General features: G+C 54.0%; 12 protein-coding genes across 12 annotated transcripts; 6 read left to right on the forward strand and 6 right to left on the reverse strand.

The window, feature by feature from the left end:
* Positions 1 to 1345: 1345 nt before the first annotated feature.
* Positions 1346 to 8138, reverse strand: BDW70DRAFT_156658 (putative sterigmatocystin biosynthesis polyketide synthase; the record flags this gene model as incomplete). Its single annotated transcript, XM_073740227.1, has 4 exons — positions 1346 to 1399; positions 1461 to 3146; positions 3192 to 7493; positions 7551 to 8138. The coding sequence occupies 4 exons, from the start codon at positions 8136 to 8138 to the stop codon at positions 1346 to 1348; spliced, it is 6630 nt and encodes a 2209-aa protein (XP_073599303.1).
* Positions 8139 to 8510: 372 nt separating this feature from the next.
* BDW70DRAFT_156659 (cytochrome P450) lies at positions 8511 to 10130 on the forward strand (the record flags this gene model as incomplete). The annotated part of the gene is made up of 3 exons (XM_073740228.1): positions 8511 to 8615; positions 8661 to 9802; positions 9869 to 10130. The coding sequence occupies 3 exons, from the start codon at positions 8511 to 8513 to the stop codon at positions 10128 to 10130; spliced, it is 1509 nt and encodes a 502-aa protein (XP_073599304.1).
* A 502-nt stretch (positions 10131 to 10632) lies between these two features.
* On the reverse strand, positions 10633 to 12376 carry BDW70DRAFT_129238 (peroxidase family protein). Its single transcript, XM_073735579.1, has one exon. The coding sequence runs from the start codon at positions 11691 to 11693 to the stop codon at positions 10776 to 10778; it is 918 nt and encodes a 305-aa protein (XP_073599305.1). The 5' UTR covers positions 11694 to 12376; the 3' UTR covers positions 10633 to 10775.
* A 139-nt stretch (positions 12377 to 12515) lies between these two features.
* Positions 12516 to 13364, forward strand: BDW70DRAFT_129240 (DUF4267 domain-containing protein). Its single transcript, XM_073735580.1, has 2 exons — positions 12516 to 12641; positions 12748 to 13364. Exon 2 carries the CDS (start codon positions 12779 to 12781, stop codon positions 13166 to 13168), a length of 390 nt encoding a protein of 129 aa, XP_073599306.1. The 5' UTR covers positions 12516 to 12641; positions 12748 to 12778; the 3' UTR covers positions 13169 to 13364.
* A 125-nt stretch (positions 13365 to 13489) lies between these two features.
* Positions 13490 to 14462, forward strand: BDW70DRAFT_170659 (SDR family oxidoreductase; the record flags this gene model as incomplete). Its single annotated transcript, XM_073742987.1, has 4 exons — positions 13490 to 13571; positions 13629 to 14163; positions 14237 to 14336; positions 14388 to 14462. The coding sequence occupies 4 exons, from the start codon at positions 13490 to 13492 to the stop codon at positions 14460 to 14462; spliced, it is 792 nt and encodes a 263-aa protein (XP_073599307.1).
* Positions 14463 to 14781: 319 nt separating this feature from the next.
* BDW70DRAFT_170661 (Zn(II)2Cys6 transcription factor) lies at positions 14782 to 16372 on the reverse strand (the record flags this gene model as incomplete). Its single annotated transcript, XM_073742988.1, has 1 exon — positions 14782 to 16372. Exon 1 carries the CDS (start codon positions 16081 to 16083, stop codon positions 14782 to 14784), a length of 1302 nt encoding a protein of 433 aa, XP_073599308.1. The 5' UTR covers positions 16084 to 16372.
* Positions 16373 to 16590: 218 nt separating this feature from the next.
* Positions 16591 to 18048, forward strand: BDW70DRAFT_170663 (uncharacterized protein; the record flags this gene model as incomplete). Its single annotated transcript, XM_073742989.1, has 3 exons — positions 16591 to 16647; positions 16711 to 17229; positions 17279 to 18048. The coding sequence occupies 3 exons, from the start codon at positions 16591 to 16593 to the stop codon at positions 17870 to 17872; spliced, it is 1170 nt and encodes a 389-aa protein (XP_073599309.1). The 3' UTR covers positions 17873 to 18048.
* Positions 18049 to 18912: 864 nt separating this feature from the next.
* On the reverse strand, positions 18913 to 20998 carry BDW70DRAFT_170665 (cytochrome P450; the record flags this gene model as incomplete). Its single annotated transcript, XM_073742990.1, has 2 exons — positions 19330 to 20998; positions 18913 to 19248 (listed from the first exon to the last, which is right to left on the reverse strand). Exons 1-2 carry the CDS (start codon positions 20443 to 20445, stop codon positions 18913 to 18915), a joined length of 1452 nt encoding a protein of 483 aa, XP_073599310.1. The 5' UTR covers positions 20446 to 20998.
* BDW70DRAFT_156666 (uncharacterized protein) lies at positions 20654 to 21638 on the forward strand (the record flags this gene model as incomplete). The annotated part of the gene is made up of 2 exons (XM_073740229.1): positions 20654 to 21446; positions 21514 to 21638. 2 exons carry the CDS (start codon positions 20654 to 20656, stop codon positions 21636 to 21638), a joined length of 918 nt encoding a protein of 305 aa, XP_073599311.1.
* Positions 21639 to 21720: 82 nt separating this feature from the next.
* On the reverse strand, positions 21721 to 22146 carry BDW70DRAFT_156667 (Dabb family protein; the record flags this gene model as incomplete). The annotated part of the gene is made up of 3 exons (XM_073740230.1): positions 21721 to 21787; positions 21852 to 22074; positions 22128 to 22146. The coding sequence occupies 3 exons, from the start codon at positions 22144 to 22146 to the stop codon at positions 21721 to 21723; spliced, it is 309 nt and encodes a 102-aa protein (XP_073599312.1).
* Positions 22147 to 22342: 196 nt separating this feature from the next.
* Positions 22343 to 23339, forward strand: BDW70DRAFT_156668 (alpha/beta hydrolase; the record flags this gene model as incomplete). Its single annotated transcript, XM_073740231.1, has 2 exons — positions 22343 to 22375; positions 22425 to 23339. The coding sequence occupies 2 exons, from the start codon at positions 22343 to 22345 to the stop codon at positions 23337 to 23339; spliced, it is 948 nt and encodes a 315-aa protein (XP_073599313.1).
* Positions 23340 to 23808: 469 nt separating this feature from the next.
* Positions 23809 to 27313, reverse strand: BDW70DRAFT_129250 (thiolase-like protein). Its single transcript, XM_073735581.1, has one exon. The coding sequence runs from the start codon at positions 26959 to 26961 to the stop codon at positions 24040 to 24042; it is 2922 nt and encodes a 973-aa protein (XP_073599314.1). The 5' UTR covers positions 26962 to 27313; the 3' UTR covers positions 23809 to 24039.
* Between the last annotated feature and the right edge of the window lie 610 nt (positions 27314 to 27923).

Genomic DNA, 27923 nt, shown 5'->3' on the forward strand with positions numbered 1-27923 from the left:
ATTCTAAGTCTACCTCAACAGGCCGAAAGAATGGTATAGATTCTTGCTTAATTGTTTAAATCATATCCCACACAATTGAGGTGCTCGGCAGATAGACAAGCCATCAGATTTAACGAGAGCAGGGGGTTACGATCGGTCTATTCTCCTCTCCTACAATAGAGATGATTTTCGCATATCATTAACTTGAACTTCACCAGGAATCCTCACAGCAACTAGCGCATTTAGCGACTATCTTAGGGCTCCCTTAGGTCCTTTTGCAAGGTGGATGTGCACGTCAAGTATTGCGATGACTCGTCTTTTGACTAAAATGGATTGCCGGTCGTTATATCGGCTCGTCATTGTTGAGGAGTATTCACTGGCCAAGTAGTAGCGCGATGCCTACCCGGCCGACCTGCAAAGTGATGTTTGGATCCAGGCACTTACCTGGGATGAACCGTCTCAACGAGAGTAAGAGCAATACGTAGTCACCGGATGAATCGAGGATATGGTGAAATAAGCCAGCCAAACCCAGCCACTGGGCCGAGGACTTCCAGAAGGAGCTGAGCAAATCAGGCTGACGAGTCATGGAGCTTCTGCTCCCACTAAGTACTTACCTTTAGAGGTTTATGGTACGTAAGCATTCCTGCGTCGCACTTTCCCACAAGCACTTAGGTCCAAGAATATCTATGCGGCTGAGGCAAAACGTTCGACGCCCAGACGAAAATCCGGTGGTTCAGTGTGGTGCAATCGGCGGCTCAGACAAATAGACCCCAGTCAAGGGCGTGAGATCCCTGCTTGTCCCGATATATGCGGCATGCAAGCTACTTATACCTGGAACTGGGACCAGAACATCCGTGCTTTTTAGTCCATTGACGGTCCAACGTCTGGCTGCTGTACATACGGCATCTACGACCAGGGTTCCAACCAAGGATCTTGCCCTACTGACGACCCAACCTTTTGACTCCGGTAGAACAACGGGCATGACATCAAGGAGCCGTGCTAGAGGCCCTTGGCGCTGCTGGCGCTACTATACAAGGTGCAGGAGTCAGTGCACCTCGTTTGGCGAGCATCAAGGCGCCTCCAGCCAGCCACGCTGCACTGTCCACGGACCATTCAATGTTAAGCTTACCACGGCCCCGGTTACTGATATGTACCAGAGAATTTCCAAGTCCCTAATGAATCTTAGAGCTTTTCATGATCAAGTGAGAGGTGGGTAAGCAATTACTAACACTCGGTTCAAATGTGATGGCTTATCCCTTTCATCCATTTCTGTGCACTGGACACAGAATACCTGAGAACCTTTAAAAATTATGATCGATTATCCAGTCATATTCAGTCTGATACTACGATCGTACGGAATAATTAATCATCCCATCACACGGTCAATAAGTTCCCGAACCAAATATACATGCTCCTTCGTCTGCGCCGTCAACAATCTGTTAGCAACCACAGCTCACAAACAACAGGAGCAGAAGACATACCATCAGCGTAAAATGATTCGCCCCCTTAGCGCGCACAATATCAAACTCCGCCCCTGGACAAACCACATCCCACCCATCCGGCCCAAAATCCTTCCGTTTCTGCACCATAAAGTGCATCCCTTTCATTTTGGGCGCGTTGTCCTCGTCCATCACCGTGTCAGACGCCCAGATTATACCTACCTTGGGCATGCGGTTGGTTTTCAGCGGCGCAACACGGTAGTCGAGCATCACGTCGACAGTGGCCTGGAAATGCGGGATTAGGTATGGCGGGGGCTGCGCGGTGCCGTCTGTTGTGCCACCGGGCTGGTTGGCGAAGAGACCGAGGTTGTTGCAGTACTCGTAGAACGAGGTGGGGAGTTTTTCCATCACTTGCGGGACAGGTGCGTCGATTATAATTAGCGAGTGGACTTCGTTGCCTGCATTGACAAGAGCTTCGGCTGTCACATAGGCGAAGGCGCCGCCGGAGGACCAGCCGCCGAGATGATATGGGCCTTCTGGCTGCCGACGTTTGATTTCGTTACAGAAGCTCTGGATCATGGACTGGTGGGTGCAGTTCATGTTTTCGGGGTCCCGTGCATAGGGGCAGTTCAGCCCGACGATGGCTACATCGGCGTGGAGACGGGGGATGGTGAGGTACGAGGATGCTGAGCCGCCGCCGTCCGGGAGCATGAAGAGGATCTGTTTTGCCATCTGGGGAAGACCCTGGAGAACGACCGAAGTAGTCGGGCGGCATTCAGGGACCCGGGCTTCTGTGGTAGTATACTCCTCCGGAGTCGATGGGATGCTATCGGTCTCGTCGTCCTCAGAGCTGCCCGAGCCTGAGGAACCGGTCGTGCTTCCGCTTGCGGTGCCAAAGAACTTTTGTAGGCGTGCGACTGTGGGCACTTCCTCAAATAGATTGAACGACGAGTCCAGAGACATCCCAAGGTCTTCACGGAAGCGGCTCGTTATCACCATGGAGCTCAGCGAATCGATGCCGATGTCAGCAAAGACAGTCTCAGTGCCCAGCTCATCGAGCGCCACCCCGCTCTCTTCCGAAACAATCTTGAGCGCGCTGTTAAAGATTTCATTCCCAAGGTCGAGCGGCTCGATGTTGCCATCTCTAACCTTGTTGGGCGCGGCATCCCCGATGCGTAAATCTAGTTGTGCTGGCGCCGCCGTCTCTGCTTGCTGACCAGGCTCCTGCTCATCCTTGTCCTCCTTTACACCTGCCGCTGATCCAGAGAGCAGCGATTTGAGGGATCTGACAGTCGGGCAGTCGATAAACAAGGAGAATTCGGCTCCAAGGTCAAGGCCAAGGTCCTCACGTAGCCTGCTACCAATGACCATAGAGCTAAGAGAATCTATCCCGATATCGGCAAAATTGGTATCATCTGTGAGCTCTTCCAACGCGACACCACTCTCCTCAGAGGTAACTCTCAGAACGGCCTTGACTTTAGCATCGTCTTCTCGCGGTAGGTCTCTCGCAGCCACCACTGGTTTTCCTGCCGTAGGCAGGGTTGATGGTGTTGTGTAAGCCACCTTTGATGCCTGCGGTTCTGCTGCTGCCGATTGGTAATTTGGTGTAAGAACGGCACGCTGTGACGACTGGGCTTTTGCGGCTGGTTTATCCCCATGTAGGCGAGCGGCTTTCTCGGACGCCTGCTTCAAGACCATTCGAAGGCCCCTTCGCGGGACACGGCGGAGCTATCACGACATTAGCTGGGTCTACTATGGGTGAAACAGCCTTACCGAGAGCCCTTTAAAGAATGCAACAACAACATCACCGTCCAGCACAATGGTATCGCCATGAACAAGATCTCCTTTCTCGTCCTCTGTCATCTGCGCATAGACTTCATAAGTCTTGCCCTTGACGAGCGGCTGGTAAAGCTGGAATGAGTCCCATCCATGGTTCACAAACACTTCCTGTTGGATATCCGTATTGTCGTTGGCATTCATAACGAAGCCACCGACCTGAGTAATGGCATCAACATATGCCGGGTGCGCAGCGAATGTGCCCTCGCTTTTGGCTGCGGAGAAATCCATTGTCGAGACCGCTTCATTGTCCGCCTCGTTGAGAATCAGGCGGTTCAGGAGCTTGTAGTCTGGATGGAAACTAGCCATGCTGCTCATTAACTTGTATCCGCTCTTGGTCGTATATCGAATGAACTGGCCCTGACAAAGACCCTCTCTTAATTGCTTTATTCGTTCCTTATATTCGGGCACTTTCTTCTTCAATGACTTGAGCGGCGCCTCGCTTGTGAACCGAACCGTGCAGGTCGCGTGCTCAGTATCCAGCTTGCCATCGGCGAAGTAGGTAGCAAACTTGATTTTCGCGAAGCGTGTGGTAGCTGCAGCCTTGGGCGGCCATGTCATGGTCAGCGTTGTCCGAAGCAGCTGTGGCGATTTGCCATGAGGAATGAGGGCCTTGTCGATAACCATGTCGGCAACGTCGACAACACCGTCCATGGCGCCGGGGTGACTTGCCCGAAGGCGGTTCATGGAGTACCTCCCAACATGAAGGGCGATATCTGCGTATACCGACGGGGTGCACAGCGGTATTCCATCCACCAGGTGACCTTGAGCAATCTGGTTCACGTCCGGGCGTGAGATATCGGTCTCTACTACCAGAGTAGCCCCAAGTGGCTCAGTCTTCTCTTCCACTACGCGGTGCACTGTTGTAGTGGCGGCTATCTCGGGATATGCTTCCTTGCTTTCATCTTGTTTTGAAGGCCTCTTAGCTGCGACCTGGTCATCTGAAGGAAGGTGGTAGTCGCTCGTTGCAGTCTCCTTCCCCGGAGTCGCGCAGCTGCAATGAATTTCGTGGCGGTGCAAACACCACTCGCCCTTGTATGGGATGAAGTAATCTTTCAGGTCCCATCCGTAAGAAGGCAGTTCGATGACTTTCTTCGCAGACCCAAACGGCTCGTGATAAGCAACCCAGTTAATATCCAACCCTCGCGAATACAACGTGCCTAGGACATTAGTCAGGCTTTTCCAAACGTCCAGACTGGGTCCCAGAATTGGCAAAGCCGAACTGGTATCCTTATCAAGTGTCGTCTTGATCATTCCAGCCATCAATGCCTTGGGTCCAACGTCAATGACAATCGTGCGATCTGTGATGATTTGCTGATCGCGAGCATGTTCAAGGACCGACACCATCTTGACCGGCTCCCGGCAATGGCGGGCGAGGTAAACTGGGTCCACGGTGCCCTCTTCGTCAATCAGTTTTACCAAAAGAGGAGACAATACTGGTATCTGGGGCCTGTGGAATGTCACGCCACGAGCAACGTTCTTAAACTCTTCAAGAATAGGCTGGACCTGAGCAGAATGGAAGGCAAATGGCAGCTTCAATAAAGTGCCTTTGATACCCTTCGCGGACAGGGAATGCTGAAGGCTCATAACCTCCTTGAGTGGCCCACTCACTACAGTGTCGTTAGGGCCATTATAGCAGGCTACTTCACAATTGGAATCCGCCAGTACCTCAGACAGCGCGGCCGGTGATGTCCGAACGGCGAGCATCGCGTGGGTGCCTCGATGACAGCGTTCTTGAAGCAGCTTCGCTCTCATCCCGACCAAGTACAACGTATCGGCAGCTGAAAGAACGCCGCCGATGTATAGTGCGGCGTATTCGCCAAGGCTATGGCCAACGACCGCACTTGGTTTCAGGCCGAAGGAGCCCAGAAGGTTTCCCAAAGCCATCTCAAGACTCACCAGGGCCAATTGGACAACAACAGGGAGGAGGTCTTCCATGCTGTCGCCGACCGGCTTAGAGGTGTAGACGTCAAGGAAGCTGGGAAACCCATAGCTCCTGGCCAATTGATCAAATCGCTCCAGGTCAGACCGGAAAGTCGGATAACTGTTGTATAGCTGCCAGCCCATCCCTGTGTACTGGGTGCCTTGCCCACTACATGCAATGACTATTTTCGGCTTCGTTGCGGGGCGGTTGACTCCATCCCCTCTTGCTATAGCGCTTTCTACATTGCGCAAGATTTCGATAGTGTTAGCTCCTGTTATACCCACCCGGTGAAGATGGTGCCATCGGCGAGCAGTGGTTGTATATGAGAGTTCCGCAGGATTGATTTCCGGCCGCTTCATCAAATGATCCCGCAATTTCTCCAAGTTCAACTTCAGAGACTTCCCAACGTGGCCAGAAACAGTAACAATGTGACTAGTTCGGGGATCCGATGCAGCTACCGGATCACGAATAGGAGCGTCCTCAACCAGGACAGCGGTATTCCCTCCAGCGGCACTAAAGTTGTTGATGAGCACACGTCGAGGGGTATCTGTCCGAGGCCACGGTTTTGGCTCAAAAGCTATATGCACATTGCGGGCAGGAAGGTCTGGATAGTTGCGGTTGATTCGGCTCCCGGGTTTAATGCCACAGTGAGGAGGAATGGTGTCGTGTTTCATCATCAATAGGACTTTGATGAGACTGGTGACGCCGGAGACTCCTTCTCCATGGCCAATGTTCGCTTTGGCCGATCCCACGTACAACGGCTTGTTTCGGGGTCGAAATGTCTCGTCCGGAGCAAAGAGACTCAGAACCGACTCCATCTCAACAGCGTCACCCACCTGCGTCCCGGTACCGTGCATTTCGATATAGCTAAGGTCAAGCGGGCTGATGCCGGCTGTACTCAATACGGCCGACATATTGTCAATCTGCGCAGGCTTGAACGGCCGCGTCATCGAGTCCGACATGGCCGAGTGGTTGGTTTTGATGTCGAGGATGGTCGCCAGAATAGGATCATTGTCTGCTAATGCATCCTCAAGCCGTTTGATGAAGACAGTACCGACTCCTTCCGCACGGCAATAGCCATCTGCCGCATCGTCAAACGCCTTGCAGTTGCCTGTTCGAGAAAGGAAAAACCCCTTATCCAGGCCAGTATGTCCATCAGGGGTAAAGATCATGTTCGTGCCCCCAGCTACCGCAGTATCGCAGTCACCACGCCACAGGGAGTTACATGCGAGATGAATAGCTGCCAGACTGGAGGAACACGCAGTGTCATTACTATAGCTGGGCCCTGAGAATTCAAAGCAAAAATTGATCCGACCAGGAATGAACCCTCTGTTTCCGCCCGTGATGAAGTAGGTGTCTATATTTTGTGCGGTATTTGTTTCCATCCAGTCATTACTGGTAACGCCGTGGAACACTCCGATGCGGTTACGTTGAGTTGACGGTGTCGTGTCTGGCACGATGCCTCCTCGCTCCATGGCTTCGTAAGTTGACATCAATGCCATCCTCTGCGCCGGATCCATCTGCGGCGCCTCCTTGGGCGAGATGCTAAAGAAGCGTGGGTCAAATTCACCAGCAAAGTCAAGCCAGCAACCCCAACGTGTGGCCCCTTTGTTGCGGGCTTTGCCGCTCGGGTCAACGTGGGTCTTTACATCCCATCGACGCAGGGGGACCTCTTTGCAAACGTCGAGGCCTTTGTAAAGCAGATCCCAGAATGAATCGGTAGAAGGGGCCTCGGGAAACCGACCAGACATGGACACAATTGCCAGTTTGCCTCTGTCAGACCCGGGACGATGGTTATATCGCTCCGGGATCTTGTTTATCGAGCTCCGAGGTTCCACTGGCTTTATTCCTTCGGCAGCGAGAGCATTGGACAAACTTTTAGAGAGCACGGTTGTGAAGGCTACAATCGTCAGCGTATCGAGACCGTCCCGGTCTTTAAAAAGTCGCGGCACTTCTGTCTCAACGACGTCCCATCTTATAGGTTTAATAAGGCATTGCGAGAGGGCTAGATGTAGGAGGTCACGGTAATTTCGGACCCAAGCCAGTTTTCCAGTGACGGAGGACAGGAACGGTATTTTGGCGCCGAAGGTGGACCAGAGGTTCTCATTCGTGGTCGCCAGGATGTCGTCGATGTCCCTTGAGGAGAACAGATGGTTGTTGTGCGCAGGAACGTAGATTGGAATCTCCCTCCACAATTTGCTATTCGTGAAGGGTGCTTGACTAGCCAACTGGCTCAAGATATCAGGGCTTGCGCTTACTGTCGTAGTCTTGGCTGATGTTGCCGTAATCCAAGGTCTGCGCGTGTTCGACAGCGCCTATCCAGGGGTCAATCAGTAGTGAGACCTTTGCGCACGATATGCAGGGATACGGACCTGTTCATGGCTGAACTTGTCAATGGCAATGGCCACCTCCTCTGGTGGAACATGACACACTGCCGACCAGGGATGTGTTTGGTTGGATTCGAATATTTCAAGGTTGTCGCGCACTTTCTGCGCCCAAAGGCCAAGCCGAAAGGCGACGAGGACGGTCTGGACAGCAATGGGTAAAAGATCAGATAGAGAAGTACTGCAACTGATGGCGGCTGCCGCAAGAGATCCTGTGCAGACTCCCAAGACATAGCTATCGTTAGCGTGTGGGTAAGGAACACGAGGGTCATCAAATTGACGCATAAACAACCCGATCTGAGTAATGCAGGAGAGGGCAGTCTGGAAAGCAGACGGCAGCTTTCGATCGACATATTTCTGGAGTAACTCTGCTAAGGACGCAGTCCGAGCTTGCTTGTGCTCTTTCGGTGGCAACTCCCGGATCATCTGGGTACGTATAACATAGTGCGACTGTTCAAGGAAGGCCACTAGAATTGGATTGTTGCGAATACTGAGAAGATCTCGCAAATCTGCAACAAAGTCATGGGTCTGGTCCCCAAAGAGGAAGAGCCGGGTCGGCTCAGCGTGACTGGCCATCCTGGAGCCGTTTATTGCGAAAAGAGTAGGGTCTGCAGTGATGTGATTCTGAAGCTAACGGTAGATTCAGGTTCCCTATTTTATCTTACATGTGCAAGGTGTCAATCAAGGAGCTGCTGCCGAGTCGGTCATGACCTCGCTGACCGTGAACCGTCGCTGACTGTACCGGTGCTTACTGGGAAGAGGACAGAGTATTCTTCAGCGAGACCCGAGCATCTGGCCGAGTACTGAATGTCTCTCATCACCGAGTCAAGGATAGATGACCGGTTGCAGTGCCCGATACACTGGGGTCGCCGCACAAGCGTACTATATCAGGCGTTCCAACAAAAGGGGAGCTCCTGATGCAGATTGTCACCTCTGCTTGCGAGTTCAATGGCTTCGGACAATAAAGACTTCTATGCGGCCCTTCTGAGCATAAAATGGCTCTCCATGCTCAGTTATGTTGGCAACTTCTTCATAGTGCTTAGCATAATCAAGGTATTTCGTCCGGCCCGGAGGCAAACTGGCGCTGATGTATCCCAGGCCATTCGGATAGCTTACTTCACTCCATTGAAACTTATTCCAGGGCCCTGGTATGCGTCCTTGACAGGGCTACGCCTGTCGTGGTCCGCCTTTGCCAACAATCGAATCCACTACGTCCATAGCTTGCACCAAAAGTATGGGCCCATCGTCCGTATCGCACCTCGAGAAATCGACGTGGCAGATCCTGTGGCAGGACGCGAGATCCACCGCATGGGATCTGGCTTCACGAAAGCTCCCTTCTATGAGCTTCTATCGCCAGGGCCGGTAGACAATATCTTCAACTTTCGGGATGCCAAACTCCACTCGGCGCGTCGTAAACTTTACGCTCGGGGGTTCACGCTGCAGAGCTTACGAAACGAGTGGGAGCCAAAGGTCCGGGATATCATAAAGTTGACCGTGGAGAGGATCAAACGCGACGCCTTGAAGGGCGAGGCCGAGGTCATGGGGTGGTGGACTCTCATGGCCAACGAAATAGTCTGCCAGCTTACGTTCGGCGGCGGCGCAGGCATTGTCGCCAAAGGTGTCAAGGAACCTTTCGTTCTTATGCTAGAACGGCGGATGGGAGACCTTGCGCATCTGCTCAAGCACTTTGCTCCTCCCGGCTACTATCTCGGCCGTGCGTTGGCTTGGTTTATCCCACCACTCCAGGACGTATTCTATTCTCAGGAGAAAATGTTCGCTGCGGGAGGCGACGTTGTCTCCCGAGCACGAGAGGCAAAGAAAGCCCAGGCCGGGCCGAGAAATCTATTCAATAAGGCCTTAGAGGCCGGAATCTTGACTGATACAGATATAATAACTGACGCCGGGGCTCTACTACTGGCCGGCTCCGACCCGACAGCGATCTCGCTGACGTTCCTTCTCTGGTGTGTGCTGAGTCGGCCAGAAGTCCAAAAGCAAGTCGAGGCCGAGGTCGCCACTCTTGAAGGTGAAGTGACTGACGAAGCCTGCGAGCGGTTGCCCATCCTGAATGCGGTCATCGACGAGAGTCTACGACTGTATGGGGCGGCCCCAGGATGCATGCCTCGCAGTCCACCACCCGGGGGTGCGACAATTGGGGGGTATTTCATTCCAGACGACACCATAGTAGTGACACAGAACTGGAGTCTTCAGCGCAATCCGAGTGTCTGGGACGATGCAGATACGTAAGTGGAAACCGAGTGGAAGCCGATTCAAAAAATGCGGATGCAGTGCTGACAGAGAGTGGCCAGGTTCGATCACACGCGCTGGCTATCCGACTCGAGAATCACTGGCCAGGCCAATCTGGCATTCAACCCGTTCGGATACGGAGCACGTCAGTGCCTAGGTATTCATCTCGGTCGTATGGAGATGCGTCTAGCTGCGGCCATGTTTTTTCGCGAATGTGTTGGGGCGCGACTAGGACGATCGGTGACGGACGAGAGCATGCGCGTGGTGGACAGTTTCATTGCTGGCGTTCCCCGCGATCGTCGATGCGCCATTACACTGACATAGACGCCGGACGATGAAACGAGATGTTGTTTGGAGACTTTGGTGTACCAAGCCAGACGCACCAACAATTCTCCAATTCACTTCGCAGAGAGCCGACGCGATGTTGCAGTGGGTCACGTGCCGGGCCCTGCGCTAAGCCCAGTTTAGCGGTTGCGTTAATATTGGCCTTGGCGTCGAGAATTTTCATAAAAATACATCCCCCCTGTCAGTTTAGTCGTGGCGCTCTGGATAGTGATATTTCTTTTATTCCATGTCCTCTCTTGACTCGTAGTGTTTTCTGCTGTAATCGTAGCCACTAGTAGATCTCAGGTAGATGTTAAACTCGCACCGGCCTGTTTAGACCAAGCAGTGGATCCGCTACTGAATCCTCTGCCGCACTTTATTCTCACGCCAGCAACATGCCAGCTACCCAGCATTAAGAAGCAGGGTCATAGGAGTCCAATGTTACCTGATATGTTTGAGAAGAGCAATTTAGAGCTGGTATTTTGAATTGATAGTTACAAAGGATTAACTAGGTTTGTACAAACAAAGACTAATTCTAGTACTATAGACAAACGAAAGAGAAATATATATATGTGGGTGTTTATGGTTTTGCGCTCTAACGCCAAGCAAAAGCAGTGTACAAAACCCCAGAAGGATTAATGCCTGTCAAGCACGAAACGGAAGAGCCTTCTTCGCAAACCTCCCGACAAGTTCCGAGAAATGCCTCTTACTAAAACCCGGGTAGTTCGGCGGACTCCAGATGGGAGGCCGCTGCCATGGCAGCGGGTCAAAGGCCTGCTCCGCAAAGGGGCGCTGGTCGAACGGCATGCCAATGAACTTCTCTGGGGTGCGCAGCGCCAGCTGAACGACATCGCTGGCCAGCGAGAACCCGCTGATCTCTTCTCGCGGGCGCTGCCACCCTTCCCTGACGGGCAGCCGCTCCTCGGTGAACAAGATCCTGACGAACTCGGCGGACGTCTTGTTTGAGCGCGGGTCGACCATAGTTCGGAAGTACTTGATGGTCTCGCCGTACGAAGTAATGAGCTGCTGGTCCTGGTAGAGAAAGCTCGGGTTCTTCTCGCGCGAGTCGAGGACGCGCGCGTAGCGGGCTGCTGCGGCGTCGTTGAGGTCGATCCATTCCTTACCCTCGAAGTAGCTGAGGAACTCGTCCAGCGTGGGCTTGTCAATAGTGTGTCCGTCGCCGCCAAGATAGAAATCCTTGCGGGTCAGCGAGGCGTCGTGTTCGAAGATATTGTGGCGGTTCAGCATATCGAGGTTGAAAATGCCCGAGGCCGGGTCGTCCGCCGAGAGGACGGCGAGGCCCGTGACGATCGTGGCGAGCTCTTCACTGAGATGGAAGACTTCCTGCATCAACGGGATGACCTCGTTGACGGTGATGTTGCTGCCGTTGTGGTTGATAAACCCATGATTGGCAAGACTGTTCATGGCCGGGCAGCCGCAGCGCAAGTCTCCCAGTCCCGCTGGATGCCACTGTTCAAAGTCCAGCTCAGCAGTTGCAGAGCCAAACAGAAAGAACGCCGGCACGAGGCCAAAGACAATGCTCTGGATGCTCTTGAGCAACATTGTAAAGCGAGAGTTGTGTCGTGAGGGTTCTTATCGCGCAAGTTTCTTGGTATGACAGAAGATGTTGAGACTGCTGGTCGAAGCAAGGACATCCCCGCGAAGACCAAGTGGTTTATATAGCCATCCTACTGCTGATGCTCTATTCTTATCCATGGTATGGCCAGCACGACCTAGCGGGCATCTACCGCTCAACCGCATCACGAACTGGTCGGCTCGTATTGCCCCTTCGCACGCGAAGGGGCTGTGAAGCCCTCGAGCCCGATCCTAAGCGGCCACTGCCCATTGTCTATGGCCCGTTAACTCAGCGCGAGCGGCGCAGAATGACTGCGGCCAGTGTCGAGAGAGTTCGAGGATGAGACCGCATGGGGGCCACGCGACGAAATTAGAACTGGGTCGCGAGATGGCGTTTTCTGCAGGGTCCAAAATGGTCTCACGACGGCTTTACGGTACTGCCACGAGGCTGCTGACGAATGAGGACCGCACGAATGCGAGCTGCGGCTGCTCCCTGGCCCTTGAGAACTGTGCCTGGGCAGACACCCTTGCGCCGGGCACGGGTTGGCTGAGAAGGATGGGGCTATGAATAGAACTCGATCTGGTACCTGTGATCTCAGCCCTGGGAGTGGCAGAGGGACAGGCCTGGGCTGCTGAGAGCTGAGATGACTAGTGCGCGCTGCAAGACCACCGAGCAGAAACCGACCACACGACTGATCAGACGGTCGATCAACCAATCGACCTGATGGCCAACGAGACGAGGCTAGCTACAAGCGACATTTATTGGGGTGGAGATGAGTGTGAGACAAGGCAGAGGCCAAGACAAAGAACTGCTATCTCCGGCTGACTGCCTAACCCCCGACCCCTCGCCTTAAATCTCGTCTTCTCTCACTGCACATTCTTCATCTCTCTCGTGTCGCAATACTGCTTAACCATCAATCTGGATTGATCTACGAGGTAAGCAGCCGATTTTGATGATTTTGTTCCATTGACATCACAGCAACTGCATTGGACTGCTCTGGACTGCCTTGACTGACACTAACACTAATACTAACACTGACAGAAGCTACCAATCCGCTAAACGATCACTCAAAATGCCCGTCTCTCAGCACCCGGCCCTCAGCATCGGCGCCAATGCGTTTGCGCTCATTGCCATCGGTTTCGGCGTCAACGCGCTCCTCCGCCCTGCGCACGCGCTCTCGTTCTTCGAGTGGGAGCTGCCCGCTTCGCCTGCCGAAAGACGGCTCGTTGAGGGCCTGAGTTACGTCTATGGGGTCCGCGACATCTTCTGGGGCCTTTCGTTCTACATTGCCAATGCGTTCGGCACCCGCAAGTCGACGGGCTGGACCCTCGTGGCCGGCAGTCTGGTCGCGTTTGCCGACGGCGCGATCTGCTATAGCTGGGGGAAGGGAGAATGGGGCCATTGGTCGTATGCGCCAATGATGACGGCCCTGGGGGCGGCTTTCCTGGGCCTCTTTGACTAGATGACTAGGTTGGAGTTGAATCGGGTGAGGCTTCGACTGCGCATCGGCCAGATGATGGCCTTTTGCGAGGTTTCATGGTTTATTAGGTTATTGGGTAATTGGTGTTGGGAAATATGGAAATATGGAGATACGGAGATATGAAAGCATTCCACAAAAGCAACTAAACAAATATGATCGTGCTTCGGCACTTGGTCAACTTCCCGATCCTTTCTGTAATGGCCGACCAGACTACTTGGTACGCCGGGCGAGAGTATAAGACGGCCACCGTCGTCCGCAAAGCCATGTACTGTAGTCCTCTCACCTAGTCCTGCCACTGCCTCCATGCCATCCGCAGCCGCTTCTGTACCAGACGGTCCTTCCCCCGACCGCAAGACGGTCTACCTAGTGACCGGTGCCAGCCGGGGTACGCTCGCCTGCATTTTTGAAACAGATCTAACACAGACCTAACCGCCGACTGCAGGCCTCGGGAAAGGTCTCGTGCAGGCCTTTCTCCTTCGCCCAAACAGCATCGTCATCGCCGGTCTCCGCAATCGCGCCTCCCAGGCGTCGGCCTTGGATGCCCTCCCCAGAGGCGAGAACTCTTCGCTGATCGCAGTCCAACTGGACAGTGGATCGAAGTCCGATCCCGCTGACGCAGTAAGCACTCTCCAGCGTGATTACGGCATTACGCATCTCGATGTAGTGATCGCGAACGCAGCTATTGCGGCCAACTACGGTCCGGCCTCGACCATGCCTCTCGAGTATCTGGAGACTCACATGCAGATCAACGCATACGCGGTCCTGCTACTGTTCCAGGCGACGAGACTCCTTCTCCAGGCCGCCTCGTCGCCGCAGTTTATCTGCGTCGGGGCCCCGATCAGCACGATTACTGAGATGGAGACCTGTGCCCGGGCGCCGCTCACGAATTATGCACTTTCCAAGCTGGGCGCCTGCTATCTGGTGCGCAAGATCCACTTTGAGAACAAGTGGCTTGTTGCGTACGTTGTCGACCCTGGGTGAGGATGCCCCGGATTCAGTTATGACTGTCTGAAACGCACTTCATCTTGGCTGACGAGACCGGGCCCGTAGACACATTCAGTCAGACATGGGAGCCCAGGCCGCCAGGTTGTTTGGGCGCAAAGAGGCCCCCACGACGATAGAGGAAAGCGTGGCTGGGATCTGTGCCAGGGTATGTTTTCCGTTTCGCTCATTCTGCATCGAACTAATCCTGTGAGGACAGATGGCCAAGGCCGACAAGAATACCACGTCTGGGCGCTTTATTCTATTTTCGGACGGTTCAGACGTGCCCTGGTAGTTTGCTTGATGACTTTATATTTGTTACTTGGCTATCTCGTGTGCTGAATCCTGTCAAAAACCAGTATATCATGAATCCGCTATCGCTGCTTCTTGCACCTCAGCCCGCTCGCCTAATTCTATGAGTACTTCAGTTGTAGTGTAGTTAGACAACTGGCCGTAATGAACGCCTGGGATGTAAAATGAATGCTCCTCGTTGTCCACCACTGTATCAGATAGGCTGGACATTCGGCCAGCGAACCCTAGAGTCGCATACCATTCACCCAACGCTCGTCACAACGAACCTTGATCGCATAAATATCATTCCAGATCATTCATCCTCAGGCGCGTCGGAGGATGCTGATCGTTTCGCTTGAGACGGCACGCAGGCGCTTGCGCAGGTCGTCTTCTACATGGGTCAGGGTGGTCGACGACAAGGGGGTCGACAGCCCGCCTTCAGAGTCCGTTGTATTACTAGAGGCAGAGCTCAAGCTGCTCGAGGATCGGCGGCGAATGGATTCTAGGCGACGGCTTACCTGAGTGACCAGTCGCTGGACGCGGTATAGCTCGCTCAGGACCAGCTGGGCTGCCATGCGGCTCTGCTGATGGCCGTCAATGCAATAACTGCCGACGACGGTGGGAAGATGCAGCACCTGCTCCTCAAAGGAAGAGACCGAGCCTCTACGACTGTCTTGGGCAGTCGACCAGTTGAAGTCTTCTTCGCGCCCTGGGTCCGACGACCGATCCCGAGCCACGGCGACGTACCATCCGAGGGCCTTGAAGACAATAAGTGAAACGAGTGTGACCACGTACTCATCCTCGGCGCAGCGGCAATCTAGGATCGTCTGCACCGTGTCCAAGATTTGTTTGTTGTCCTCGATGACGGACTCGATAGTGAACAGTTTGCCGGGGTTGCTCTCGTGCCCGGGCCGCTCGCAGCTAACGCCGGCGTTCGGAAAGAGCCGCATGAGAGTATCCAGGCAGATGGACAGACAACAGGAGTGGCCTGTGGAGTTCGAAGACGGTGGTTGGGCAGCGTCAGGGGTCTCTAACCCCTGCATCATGGAAGATGATGGGTCGGCGACCGACAATGCGCCCAGCTCCGGCGCATTCATATCGGCATTCATGCCATCCATGCCCTCAAGAAGCGAAGGAGAAAGCGAGGCAAAGAGCTGACTAAAATTGGTATTCACCGAGAGGAGCGACGATAGATCAGTGGAGGTGGAAGTGTTCGGAGACAGGATAGCGCCCCAGAGGTCTGACTCGGCTGGAGGAGACTGGACCTGTGCCGGCTTGGGAGAGGTCGCCGTAGTAATGACTGGCGTATGAACAGCATTTTCCGTTGTAACTGGTGGTCCTGCCTTCGTTGCTGTAGTAGCTGCCGTCGTATTCGGCGGTGTGCTTGGTGGTGGTGCTGTCTTTGGCTGCTCAACACCAATGACGCGAGTGCGTCCAGTGCGCCTGGAAACCATATACTCGCAAGGCAGGCCACGGCGGACGCATCGACTGCATGTGGGCTTCTCCTTATTGCACTTGACTTTGGATCTGGAGCACGAGATGCAGCTCTCGCGCAGCTTGCGTGTCCCCTGCGTCCCCCCCGGGGCCGTGGATGTGGATTGCTGGTTGATCGCTGGGGGCTCCATGATAGTTGCATCTGATACAGGCCCGCATTGCGGATTACACCGCGAGATCTGGATGATATATACCAGTGCAGAGAAGATGGGGAGTAAGCTGTGCTCTATAAGCAGCACCGGGGGCCACTTTTTTTCCGCAGGGATTGCAGGGCTCGATATCTGCGGACTGACACCAAATAGAACAACCTGACTTTACTGGCTATGGGTTTCAAGGGTTGCAATTTTAGCCTAGAGATTCGCCATGAGGAGATACGACTGCAGAGAGGGGATACTGCAGGCTAGAACTGGTTGGCTGCATGAGCCGTAACGATCACCCTAGTAGCTTGATCCATTACTTATCCTAAGCGAAGGCTGTGAACACCGCAGCTGCCTTGTCGGGGTCTAGGAGTCGGCGGCCGCTGGGCTATATCAAGGCTGCGACCTAGGGCCCGGCCAGCAGTGGGCTTTCCTATTCGAGACGCTGCCTTTCCCTTTCCCACGTCATCTCCTTGCCTTTGCTGTACAGACTTTTTAGTGATGGCGACTCAGCCAGCTGGCTTTTTGCAGCAGCTCGCGCTTCAGGCAAGTCTTTGTGTTCCCCCTTGGGATCGTCCTGCTTCCAGCCTCGGAGGAAAGATCGGTGCTAACAAAGCGAAGACGCAACTCCTGGCCAATCTACAATGGCTATGCGAGTTTCAAGTGTTGGCCTGCATTCCCCTGGGCGGAGAGGTGGCTTTCGAAGAGGTTGCCGATATCAGCAATGTCCCTGTGGACCAGCTGCAGCGAGTCGTACGCCTGATGGTGACTGCAGGATTCCTCAGCGAGAAACCTAGCGGGCACGTTGCGCATACCCCACTATCAGCCTCCTTTGTCACGGAGCCAGAGCTGCTGGACGCAGCGCTTTTCCTGGCCCAGGTTGCGGTTCCGGCGGCACTGAAGATGCCACGCTCGACATGCCAACCGGACCCTTATGATCGTGGCCTCTCCCCGTCGCTGATTGCTCGATCAGAGAGCAGGGCAGCGGGATTGGAAGAGAGACCTGATCCTGCGCAATCCAAGGCGCAACGCCAGTTTGCAGCCTATCTCACCCGAGGGATTCTTGATGAGCCTTTTGCCGTTGATGAGGTGCTTCGCCTGGTAGACTGGGGTGCCATTGGGCCGGCCACCATTGTGGATGTCAGATTACCATATCGTCGATCCAGATCATCCTGCTGACCGCATCCAGATCCATCCCCCGTCCACCAGTACCGTCGCCATGATTGCGGCACTGGCTCCTGCCGTCCAGTTCGTTATCCAGACAAGCTCGCCTGGTAACGGCCAGTCGGGCCTGATAGCGGGCTCTGAGCCATCCTGGGTGGCTTACCATCTGCCACCGTCCATCAGCAATCGAGTCTCGGTGCACTCGCGGGCAGCCGGCACCCCCCAGACGGTCTTGGGTCCAGCGGCCTACATCGTCCGCATCCCGTCCCCCTCACCCATGCTACCTTGGACGAAACTGCGGAGCCAAACCGCGATGGAACTGCAGGCCCATCTCCAGGTTCTCCGCACTCAGCCCACTTCCCGCCTGATGATAGCGGCCTTAGTCCTGCCGCCGCCTGGAACAGTCAATCAGGAGACAGAATCCATGGTGCGACTGCGCGACATGTCCCTTCTGCAGTTGTCCAATGAGCGGCAGCCTACCAAGACAGAGATCGTCGAGATTGTTAGCGGAATCAGGGATTCCGGGGGCTGTTTGGTGGTGACACGCGAGATACACACGACAGTGAGTGCTGCAATTGGACTGGAGGTGCGATACGAACTGTTTGCTAGAAAGCACTAAGGAACACCACGTCGGAGGGGTACTGCATCGTGGACTGCGCTTTGACGCCCAACATTATAGCATGACTGCAGCTGATAAAAAGCTAAAGGGCAGCATGTGATTGGTGGACGCTGAATTAGCTTTAACGTGCATTTTCCTGTCTTGGGGGCTGCCGAGAAGCCCTACTGCAAGTCCACGAAGCTGAGAAAAGGTTTGTCATTGTAGAGGTGTGCACCTTGTCAAGGTCTTTGCCGCGCTAGTAATTTTCGATGCCAAATCATGTGACATAATTACCGGCCGTTAGACAACTAGGTGATTGGTTGAGATATTGATCTTCCAGAGCAAACATAACATAGCCTCTCCTATTTTCAAAGCTCTCCAGATTGCTATTAACTGACCAAACTAGTTTTAATAGGTTCAAAGTACTTTTCTGCAAATTTGCCTGCTTCTATTTCTGCCTTTAAAATATATGCGCCCTTTCCTGCCTGCAATTTTTAAATGCCAGCACCTTATCTAAACAACTTCAAGTTTAGAACCTTTCTTATTGGCCTCAGATCAGACAACTAATATAGCCAAGACTCTTTAGATCAGCATCCATACAACACAGGAAATAGCCCAGAAGGCACAGATCATGCCTATAATCCTGCTCTGCGCTTGAAAGTAAGGCTTGAATAAATAGAATATGGCAAGCACTCCAGTTATTAAAGGAGATTTCTAAGCTACAAATATGTAAGGCAGATACAGAGGGTTACACAACATAATAGAGGGCAACAAGTATAGAAGGACTGTAAGGATTATAATGCTTAATTAAAGCAGGAAGGGCAGTAGGGCAGATATATCAGGGTCAGCTTTCTGCATATGAAGGCCTAACTCTTGAGCGCTGAAGAACCTGTAACTAGCTTTATTTCTGCAGTCTTATTTTATTATATTCTTCTCCTTACGTGAATAATACTACCACAGTCTTATGCCGAGCATTAGTTACTTTGATTTCTTAGTAAAGCAATAAGCTGTACAGTGGCAGTACTAGCATCCATACTAGCGCGGCGAAGACTCTTGGTTCCCTACGTACTTCTGTTCTTCAACACAACCCACAGCGGTTTCTTGTCCCACAGGATCCAGATCCCTTGCACCGCCATCCAGTCTGTATTCCCCATGCGCCGCCGGTCCAGTTCTAGATCATAGTACCACAAGAGGTGGACCAGGATCAGCCGCATCTCGGCAAGAGCCAACTGACGTCCAATGCAGTTGCGGGGACCAATGCTAAATGGCTGCGAGGCCTCCCGCCGATCATTGACGAACTCACCTTTTCTCTCCCACCGCTCGGGAATGAACTCGTCTGGACGGTGGAAGTTGGTGGGGGAGCGGCAGGCGGCAAACTGTTGGACGGCGACCGAGGTCTGTAATCAGTCGGTCAGCGAGGGGCCATTGGCCGAAAAAGAGAAGAGGGTGAAGGGCAAGATGAGTGGCTGCAGACTTACCCCTCCCGGAACCCAGCTGCCTCCAAGACGCGTGCCCGGTGGTGGAACAATACGATTGCTTTGCATTGGCACTGCAGGATATAGGCGCAGCGACTCGTCAAGTACCGCCTGGAGCCCCTGGATCTGCGTCACTGTCTGTGCGTCAATGGCTGTGGCCGTGCTGAACCGAGCGCGGATATGCTCGGTGAGCTGCTGCAGATACTCAGGGTTCGTGAGGAGCAGCCAAAGACATCCGCTCAGAGTAGTCGCCGACGTCTCGCTGCCCGCAAGAATGATCGCGCTGGCATTGCTGACCATCTCGGCGCGAGACATCGGAGGCTCACCGTCTGGAGGGTCGGCCAGCACCGAGTCCCACAGGTCGCCGCGCGTGGTCGTTGCATGCTTCAGTCGGCGGTTGACCTTTTCTGCTGTAAACTGCGCGTTGCGCCGTCGCATCTCCAGTAGCCTTGGAGGCGCGAGGAACTCGATGAGCCTGTCCAGACGGTATCGACGGAGAGCGTTCAGAATCGGGATGGATTTGACGTTGCCCTGGATCGAGGCAATCCATGGGTGAGTCTCCATTCTCTCGAGACAGCCGAACGGCTCACCGAAGGCGAGATCGCCGATGATATCGAAGGTCGCCCAGTTGAACCAGACGGTCATGTCTAGCGAGCCTGACGAGCAGTTCTCCTGAAGACGAGTCATGAGCCGATCGATGTGGCCCTTAATCATCCCCTGCTGTGCGCGCAGTCCCTTTTCAGAGAATGCAGAAGCAAGAAGCCGGCGGTATCGCCGATGGTGGGCGTAGTCGGCAGCAAGAATGCCAGGAGCGCCATTATGAAACGGTGGGAGATGCATTGGGTCTTTGGGGAATTCAGGACTGGACGTGTAGATTGGTCTTGCTGCCTCTGGAGTGATGTAGGAAAGTTCATCTGGCGCGATTCGTACAACGGGACCATACTGGTCATGCAGTCGCTGGATATCTCTGACGATCGTCCCTCGAATGGTGCTCCTCAAATATGGGACTCGCCAAACAGCCCACCAGCGCGGGCCAGGGTAGTTGCGCAGAGGATCCAGCCATAGACGGTAAGCCGCCGTGGAGAGCAGACACAGGGCCAATATCAGAGGCAGAATCATGCCGAAAGATGGTGGATTTAGGCTGTTGAGAGCTATTTGGAAACCCACAGAGGCGAAGACGGCGATTTTAGTATTTTTCTTTCTGCGTACTACGACCTCGTTCAAGTTCTGAGACTCCGAGCTCTATATTACCCCGAGGGCTATAAATGAATGACCACCAACCGAATGCGTGCGAAAAATAACCCATGTCTACTCACCTGGACTCAATATGGAGCCCCTCGATCTCACTTGCGACCTGACCAGCCTCAACGGCAAATCCGCATTCATCACCGGCGGCGCTTCAGGCCTAGGGCTGGCCACAGCGCGGAAATGGGCAGAGGCCGGGGCCTATATCACCATCGCCGACATCCAACCTCCAGCGAACCCGATCCAGCCTGGACTCGCGCACTGTATTCACTATGTCTACTGTGATGTCACGAGCTGGGACAGCCAAGTGGCCGCCTTCAAGAGCGCCCTTCACTTCTCACCCAGCGGTGCCCTGGATATAGTTGCCTGCTTTGCCGGCACGGCTCTCGCGCCCGGGAACCAGATAGATCATGTCCTCGCCGCGGGCGTTCCCAGTCTGGAGGTCGACCCTCCCCGGCCGAGCTCCAGTGTCCGCAACATCGAGGTGAATCTGGTGGGGAGTTACTTCACTTCCTGGCTGGGGTTGTATTACCTTCGTATACCAGGCACAGGAACTGACCCCGAGTTGCCCAGCAACAAATGCCTTCTCTTCTGTGCCTCCATCGCAGCATATATGGATAGCCCCAAGGCTTCCACGTACCCGGCCAGCAAGTTCGGCGTCCGCGGGCTGTTTCGCAGCACGCGTTCTCAGACCAAGCAGTTGGGCGTTCGCTGCAATCTGCTTGCGCCGTGGTTTTTCGATTCTCCGCTCATTGCCCCAATCAAGCATGCGATGGCGGCCCGTGGAGTCGATATGGCCAAGGTGCTCACGTTTACGTCCGTTGATTCATGCGTCGATGCGGCGACTTATTGTGTTGCAAGCCCAGAGATACATGGTATATTTTACTCCCATTTTTTCTTCTTTGATCGGGTTGGCGGGATGATACTAAAGTGGCTCTACAGGACGTGCCTTGGCAGTACAGCCGGAGGGTACTTTTGATCTGAAAGATGATTTGGAGGACGGATGGGGTGGGAATCAGTTGAGGCCTATTATGCAACGGCGGCGGGATGCTGGGTTCGATGCCTGATTATATACATATTCTCACGGTCATTCGTACACATAGTTCGGAGTACAACAGTTCAAGGGAGGATATGCTGCATCTCAGCCCTCTAAAATTCAATATCATAACCAACCGTACTCCCATCCTCGCAAACCTCCTGGTATAATTCGTGAACTCTGTCGTACATTAACAACGATAAGCGCGGAAGACCATTCATCCTGACACGTTTAGAACACTTACTGGTCATGGCTCGAATGCGTAAACATGGTAGCGAGAGACTCCACATAGTCTAGCAGCACGACTACACCCATATCAAACCCCTTCGCCAGTCGAGCCGTGAACTCGAGAGGAGGTCCAGCTTGCAGATCCAGTAGGCCAGGTACCTTGCCGACCATTGCGTGCGCGAGCTCCTGCCATAGACGGATACGGTTAGGGTCGGCGTCTGGTTTGAGTTTGAATAGGGCTTTCGGTGGATAGGTCAGTCTCAGTGTTCATTTTCGGCTGGGGTATGCATACCGACGTGATATACCGGCATACTGAGGACTTAGGGGGTAGCTAAGTGGGCTACAGACGGATCAGATACAATAACACCATACGATATGATATGGTGGACATTTACCAGACGGCTGAAAATCCAATTAAGAACATTGTGGCTCGGTGACCGATATTGAACATAAGACAAATCGAAGCTCGCGATGGAAGATTGTAGCAGACAACAGACCGCTTCAACAATGGATTCCAAGCTAGCAGAGCCATGGCAGCGGGTAGGAAGAGTCCTCCAAGCACCTGATGTGTAGAAACTGACTGTACCAGTTCATAGAAGAGCTTGGCTTCTCGCCGGCTCTTGACGGGCCGTATGAGACCCTCATGCAGGGATGGAAAACGATAGTCGGCAAACTAATGAGCCGCTATGACTTTCCTCCTCCAGATTTGAGCGTTCAGGCAGAGGAAAAGATCCTCAGCGGCGTCCCCACGCGCATCTACACGCCACCGGAGGTGTCAGATCCACCGCTGGCCCTCTATTTCCACGCCGGCGGGTGGGTCATGGGCAGCATTGACGAGGAGGACGGCTTCGTCCGCACTCTCTGTAAACTGGCCCGCACGAGAATCCTCAGCGTGGGATACCGTCTAGCCCCCGAATTCCGATTCCCGATCCCGCTTGACGATTGTCTGACTGTTGCGAGATCGGCCCTAGAGACGTATCCTGCGCAGTCAATCTGCTTCATCGGTGCCTCGGCCGGTGGAAACATGGCGTTCAGTACCGCGCTTGCCTTGATCAGCGACGACCTAGGAGACCGAGTCCAAGGCGTTGTCGCGCTCGCACCGGTAACCGTTCATCCTGACGCTGTGTCCGCAGACAAGCGAGATCGAGGGGAGTATACATCCTATGAAGAGAACGACCGGTTGACAGTCAACACTGGCTCCGCGATGCAGTCGTTCTTCGATTGCTATGGCGCATCACCGGATGATCCCCGGCTTTCATGTCTTCTTCATCCGGGTCTCGGAAAGCTGAAAAAAGTCTACATGGCAGTTGGCGGCGCCGACACCCTGAGAGATGATGTCCGCTTGATGAGGGACGCTCTAGTCAGGTTGGGGGTCCCGGTAAAGTGCGATGAGTATCCTGGCTATCCGCATTTCTCGTGGCTGTTTCCGTCGCCAGCACTGAGAGAACATCAGGCACTCTTCTTCGGGAATCTATTAAGTGGAATGGGCTGGATTCGTGAGTGAGGCAATGCCGGGCGCCTGTCAGCACCCATAGTTATACATTTAGCCATAAGGCAGTGCGGCATTTGTGTGGTGCAACAGTGATATATAGATCTACCCATAAGCGGTGGTGCTTACCGCCAGTGGTTTAGGTACCAAAGTCTTAACGACTATCAGACTAGGAGCTGATATTGGCCAATTTAAGGGTATCAGGATGAATCCTCTTACTGAACTTCCGGTTCTGTCAAGGCTCGATCAGGGTTAGGAACCATAGTGAGAGATTTTGCCACTACACCAAAAAGGGTCAACCCTTATTAGTAAGGGCTTTTATTCTGGTTGTCACATAGTTAGACATCACATGACCTAATTAATAAAGTAATCATTTTCTGGCGGCGGACCGGAGAAACAATGTCCCGCCGGCAAGGAACGCCTGACGCTGTCCTACGATTTCTCGTCAACCAACGCGTAACGAGCCAGATTAAACTGCGTTTGGGTTTTAATTATCTTCTAATTATCCATACTTGATCTAAGAAAATGATCAGCACACTCAATTGTCAGAAGCCGTGGCTGAACGGATTATGAAGACCAACGGTAATAGACACTACTTGCGTACACCTAAAGCAACCGCCACCACACTATCATCACCATAGCTCAGACTTAGCTGGATATTATTCAAGCCAGCCTTTTGCGCGGCAGCAAGAGCATCGCCGTGTAACTGGGCGCATCAGCATCTTTTCGGGAAGAAGAGAAGGCAACCTACCACCACAGACGGAGCCCCTTGTACGCGCACAATCTCGATCTCGCTCATCGCCGCCCCTGCACCCTTGGATACCGTCTGTAGGCACTTGAACACGGCTTCCTTGGCACACCAGCCACTGGCGACTGCTGACCGGAAGTCGCGGTGGCTCTGTAGTTGGAGGGACTGGCGTTCGCGCTCGGTGTAGTTGCGCTGCAGGAAGATGGCGTTCTCGTGCGCATTGAAACTGCTCAAGGTTACGGTATCGACGCCGATCGTTGATGGCCGAGGAGCTTCACGTTTGTTATGAGGCCTCTGGAAGCCCGTATAAACCGGAGTGGACGCTTTTGTGACGCGGTAGGAACCGGTGGACGAATCCCGGCATATACGAGCAGAAGGATCCAGTAAGATGGAGTGCATCTCTGCGGGATCAAAGGGAGGATGTGACCGCACGCGGACAATGGAATTTGTTATCATCGCGCTGACATAGGCTTGTTCAGCTTGTGCGATGCGAAGCTGTCGCCGGGTTTTGTATTTTTCGAAATCTGGCCTCGAGAGTAGACCCAAAAAGTATCGAGGATGAACACCAACAAGCTGCGCCTCCTTCTGTCCGAAACCGCACGAGTTCAGCAAGAATGCCTTGACGCCATCGGTCTGTATTGGACGGGTCGGGAAGCACAGATAATTGAACGTCCGGAGAGCAGGATCGACGTCGTCTGCGTTTCGGTTGCCCGGCACGAGACCAGTATCGAGCACCTGGAGACACCCGTTCAACATCCATGCTGCCGCGGGAGCTTTTGGATGGCCGGTCACGGATTTCTGGCAGATTGCCCATAACGGACGGCCAGAGGTGCGACCAAGGTGAGTCATTTCCCGCTGAATCACGAAAGCTTCGTTGGTGTCGTTTGCTGGTGTCGAGGTCGCGTGCAGCGAGGCCACGGTCATATCGTTGATCCCTAAGCCCCAGCGCGCGAGCGCTGTCCGGATTGGAGCAGGATTCTGAGCGTCTTCCTGTGCAAAGGTGAGGATGCCTTGTCCGGGAGCAGGCACGGAGCGACCGATCCCGTCTGAGGCCATGCCGGTGCCAGCGATGATGCCGTAAACAGGCAAATTCATCGCTAAGGCCACATCCCCGCGACAAAGAAGCTGGACACCGCAGCCTTGGGACTCCATGAACCCAGCGCGAGAGGCCGCTGTAGGACGCGACATCTCGCCGGGCTCGCGGCCGCGCGCCTGCTCGTCTCTGACGGAAACCGTAGCCTTCATGCGGGCAAAGCCTGCTGACTCCTCAGGCTGAAGGTCGTCATAGCCACCGACAAGGCAGATCTTCGTCTGACCGGCCTTGATAGACTCAACGGCGGAGTCAACTGATTCCAACGCAGTTGCGCACGCGCCTACAGGGGTCTTAATCGGACCAGCCGCGCCCAGCAACAACATATTCACCCACGCCGGTGCAGTATTGAGATATGTCTCTTGCAGTGCGTCGGATGCCACATCCTTATCAAGGCAGACATCATGATATAGCGCTCGAGTGCTCACCACCCCACCCATTGAGGAGCCAACAAAGTTGCCCAGTTCCGATATATGAATGTGCTCGAATATCTCCATTGGATCGGAAATACCGGCACTGTAGAAAGCCTCCGCTACACAGCAGAGCAGCACAAGAGCTATGGGGTCAACTTGTTGCACAATCTCCGCTGGAATCCCGTACCGTTCTGGCGACCAGCCTGTCGGCAGTTGGCCGGCAACACCTGGAGGAGACATGATGGATTTGGGAATGCGGATGGTTGCGCCGTGCTGTAGCTGAACTAGACACAAGCCATCTTTACGTGTACTGATTTGTACCATGTCGCCGTGCCGTTGTTGCAGAGCTTCGGCATTTTCCCGTGTAGTCTCAAATGACGGCAAGTTTTGTTCAAGCACGATCTCCTGGAGGACCTCTCGATTGTCAGATGGCAGTGGACGTATGCCTGCATTCGATAGGATCCGCTCGCCGTATCGCTTTGGAATGTCAGCATCTGCAACGGGCTTCCCATCCTCCCCATCCACCCATCCGACGTAATGGACGTTGTCAACATGCCGTATGAGATTCATAAGCCATGCAATTTCCACGTATGCTGCAGGCGAAAGACAGCCGCGCGACTCCATTTCCCACCGAATTCGCGCGCTTCCCCATGGGCCCAGCTCAGCGAAGCCGACAACAACCACTGCATCAGCAGGCACGAGATTTGGGTGTAGCAGTGGCTCATGCTCAGGGAGCACTGGGAACTCGAGATGGAGCGAGACTCTTTGGTCCACTGGCTCTTGAGCACTTCCTGCATGTCGGCAACGGTGTTCTCGTTCGTCCTCCTGTGCTAGCGCTCGGGCAGTGTCAGCGCGCTCGCGAAGGCTTGCACGAGCGGCAGCGAGCTGAGCAGAAGCATCGCGCCAACCCGGGAGATTCCCAGAAAAGTCCGCCATAACAGGTGCATCTTCGCAGCGGGTGGCCAACTGCGGAGTTAATAACAGTGAGATGAGGTCTCCCATTTCATCCACAGAGAAGGTCAGCACGCGACCTTGTTTCTCTGCCGTCTCAGCAACGAGGTCATTGGCCGCCATCAAGCCCGTTGACCGGGTCCAGCCGATGCTGACGCCACATATTGAGAGCTCTTCCCCCCATTTCTCTGAATGGAACCGCTGTATCAATGCCTCCAGGCCGCGTTTGGACTCCGCGTATAGACCGTCACCGCCCAGGATGCCATGGTTAGGAGACAGAGGCAGGACGACTTGGGTTGGTCGGCAGGTAATGCCTCTACGTCGTTTCTGAGATACCACAAACCCTACAAGACGTAGTAAATTCACCAGCATCAGTCGAAACGCTGCTTCATTACTGGCATCCAATCCGTCAATTTCAGCTCCCACCTGGCTCATGGCAGCAAAAGGGACGATTGCATCTAGATCCAGCCCCAAGTCACTGTAGATGTAGTCAATCAGACGCTCACAGTCCACGACGCTGGCCTGATTGAAAGGCACTAGATGTAACTGCGATCCACGATTCCCAGACTTACTATACAGCTCCCTGAAGAAGGCAGCAGCAGACGATGGCTCGCGGCTCGTAGTTACAATGACGCTGGCACCGCCTGCTAATAAGCGACGCGCGATATGTTGGCCGATGGAGCCTGGTCCCGCCCCTGTTATAAGGTATGTGTGATTGGCAAAAGAAACCCCTTGTTGACTGGCATGTGCCAGACTGTTAAAGAATAATGATGTTAGGTCCTCCCCATTGGATTGTATAGCGCATCGAATGTTGTTTGCCTGGATCCAGCTGGTGAAGAACTCGGCAAAGCAAGAAGATTGCCGTTCATCTTCCTCGCATTGAATATCTCCCTTAGGGGTAACAACTGCCCGTGGCATCAAGGTCGGCATACACCCCAGCCGGACGACGGGAGGGGGAGAAATGGCCTGGATGAGGTCCGCCACAAGGAATTTCGCGAGTGAGTGTGCCCGAGCAATCTCAACAAGGCCTTCGTCAGCGCGCTGGACGAACTGCTGACGCAGTTCATCTGTCCATTGTACATGGCCATTTTGGCAGATGGCTAGAAGCTCCTGGCGCGCCGAGTTCCACCAGTCGCGGTACCAGCGCGTCTTTCGTGCGTCGAAGCGAGGCGAGATTTGGCTGAGGAAGTCGTCCGAAAATTCGGCAGTCCAACAGTCCAGCTTCTGCTGCAGGTCTGCAAAATGTAGATCATCCTGTTTTGTAGTTGTGCTCCGTATCCCCAGGTACTGGCGAAGAGCCTCATACTGCTTCCGTGCAAGGTCCTTAGACCCGAGCGATTCTGCAAGCGCTATAGCTTGAGCGTCTTGGTTGTCACTCCGTGCAGCTTGCTGTGGGA

The sequence above is a fragment of the Aspergillus foveolatus genome (assembly GCF_047715535.1).
Source record: "Aspergillus foveolatus strain CBS 279.81 unplaced genomic scaffold BDW70scaffold_6, whole genome shotgun sequence".
In the NCBI taxonomy this organism is placed as follows: Eukaryota; Fungi; Ascomycota; class Eurotiomycetes; order Eurotiales; family Aspergillaceae; genus Aspergillus; species Aspergillus foveolatus.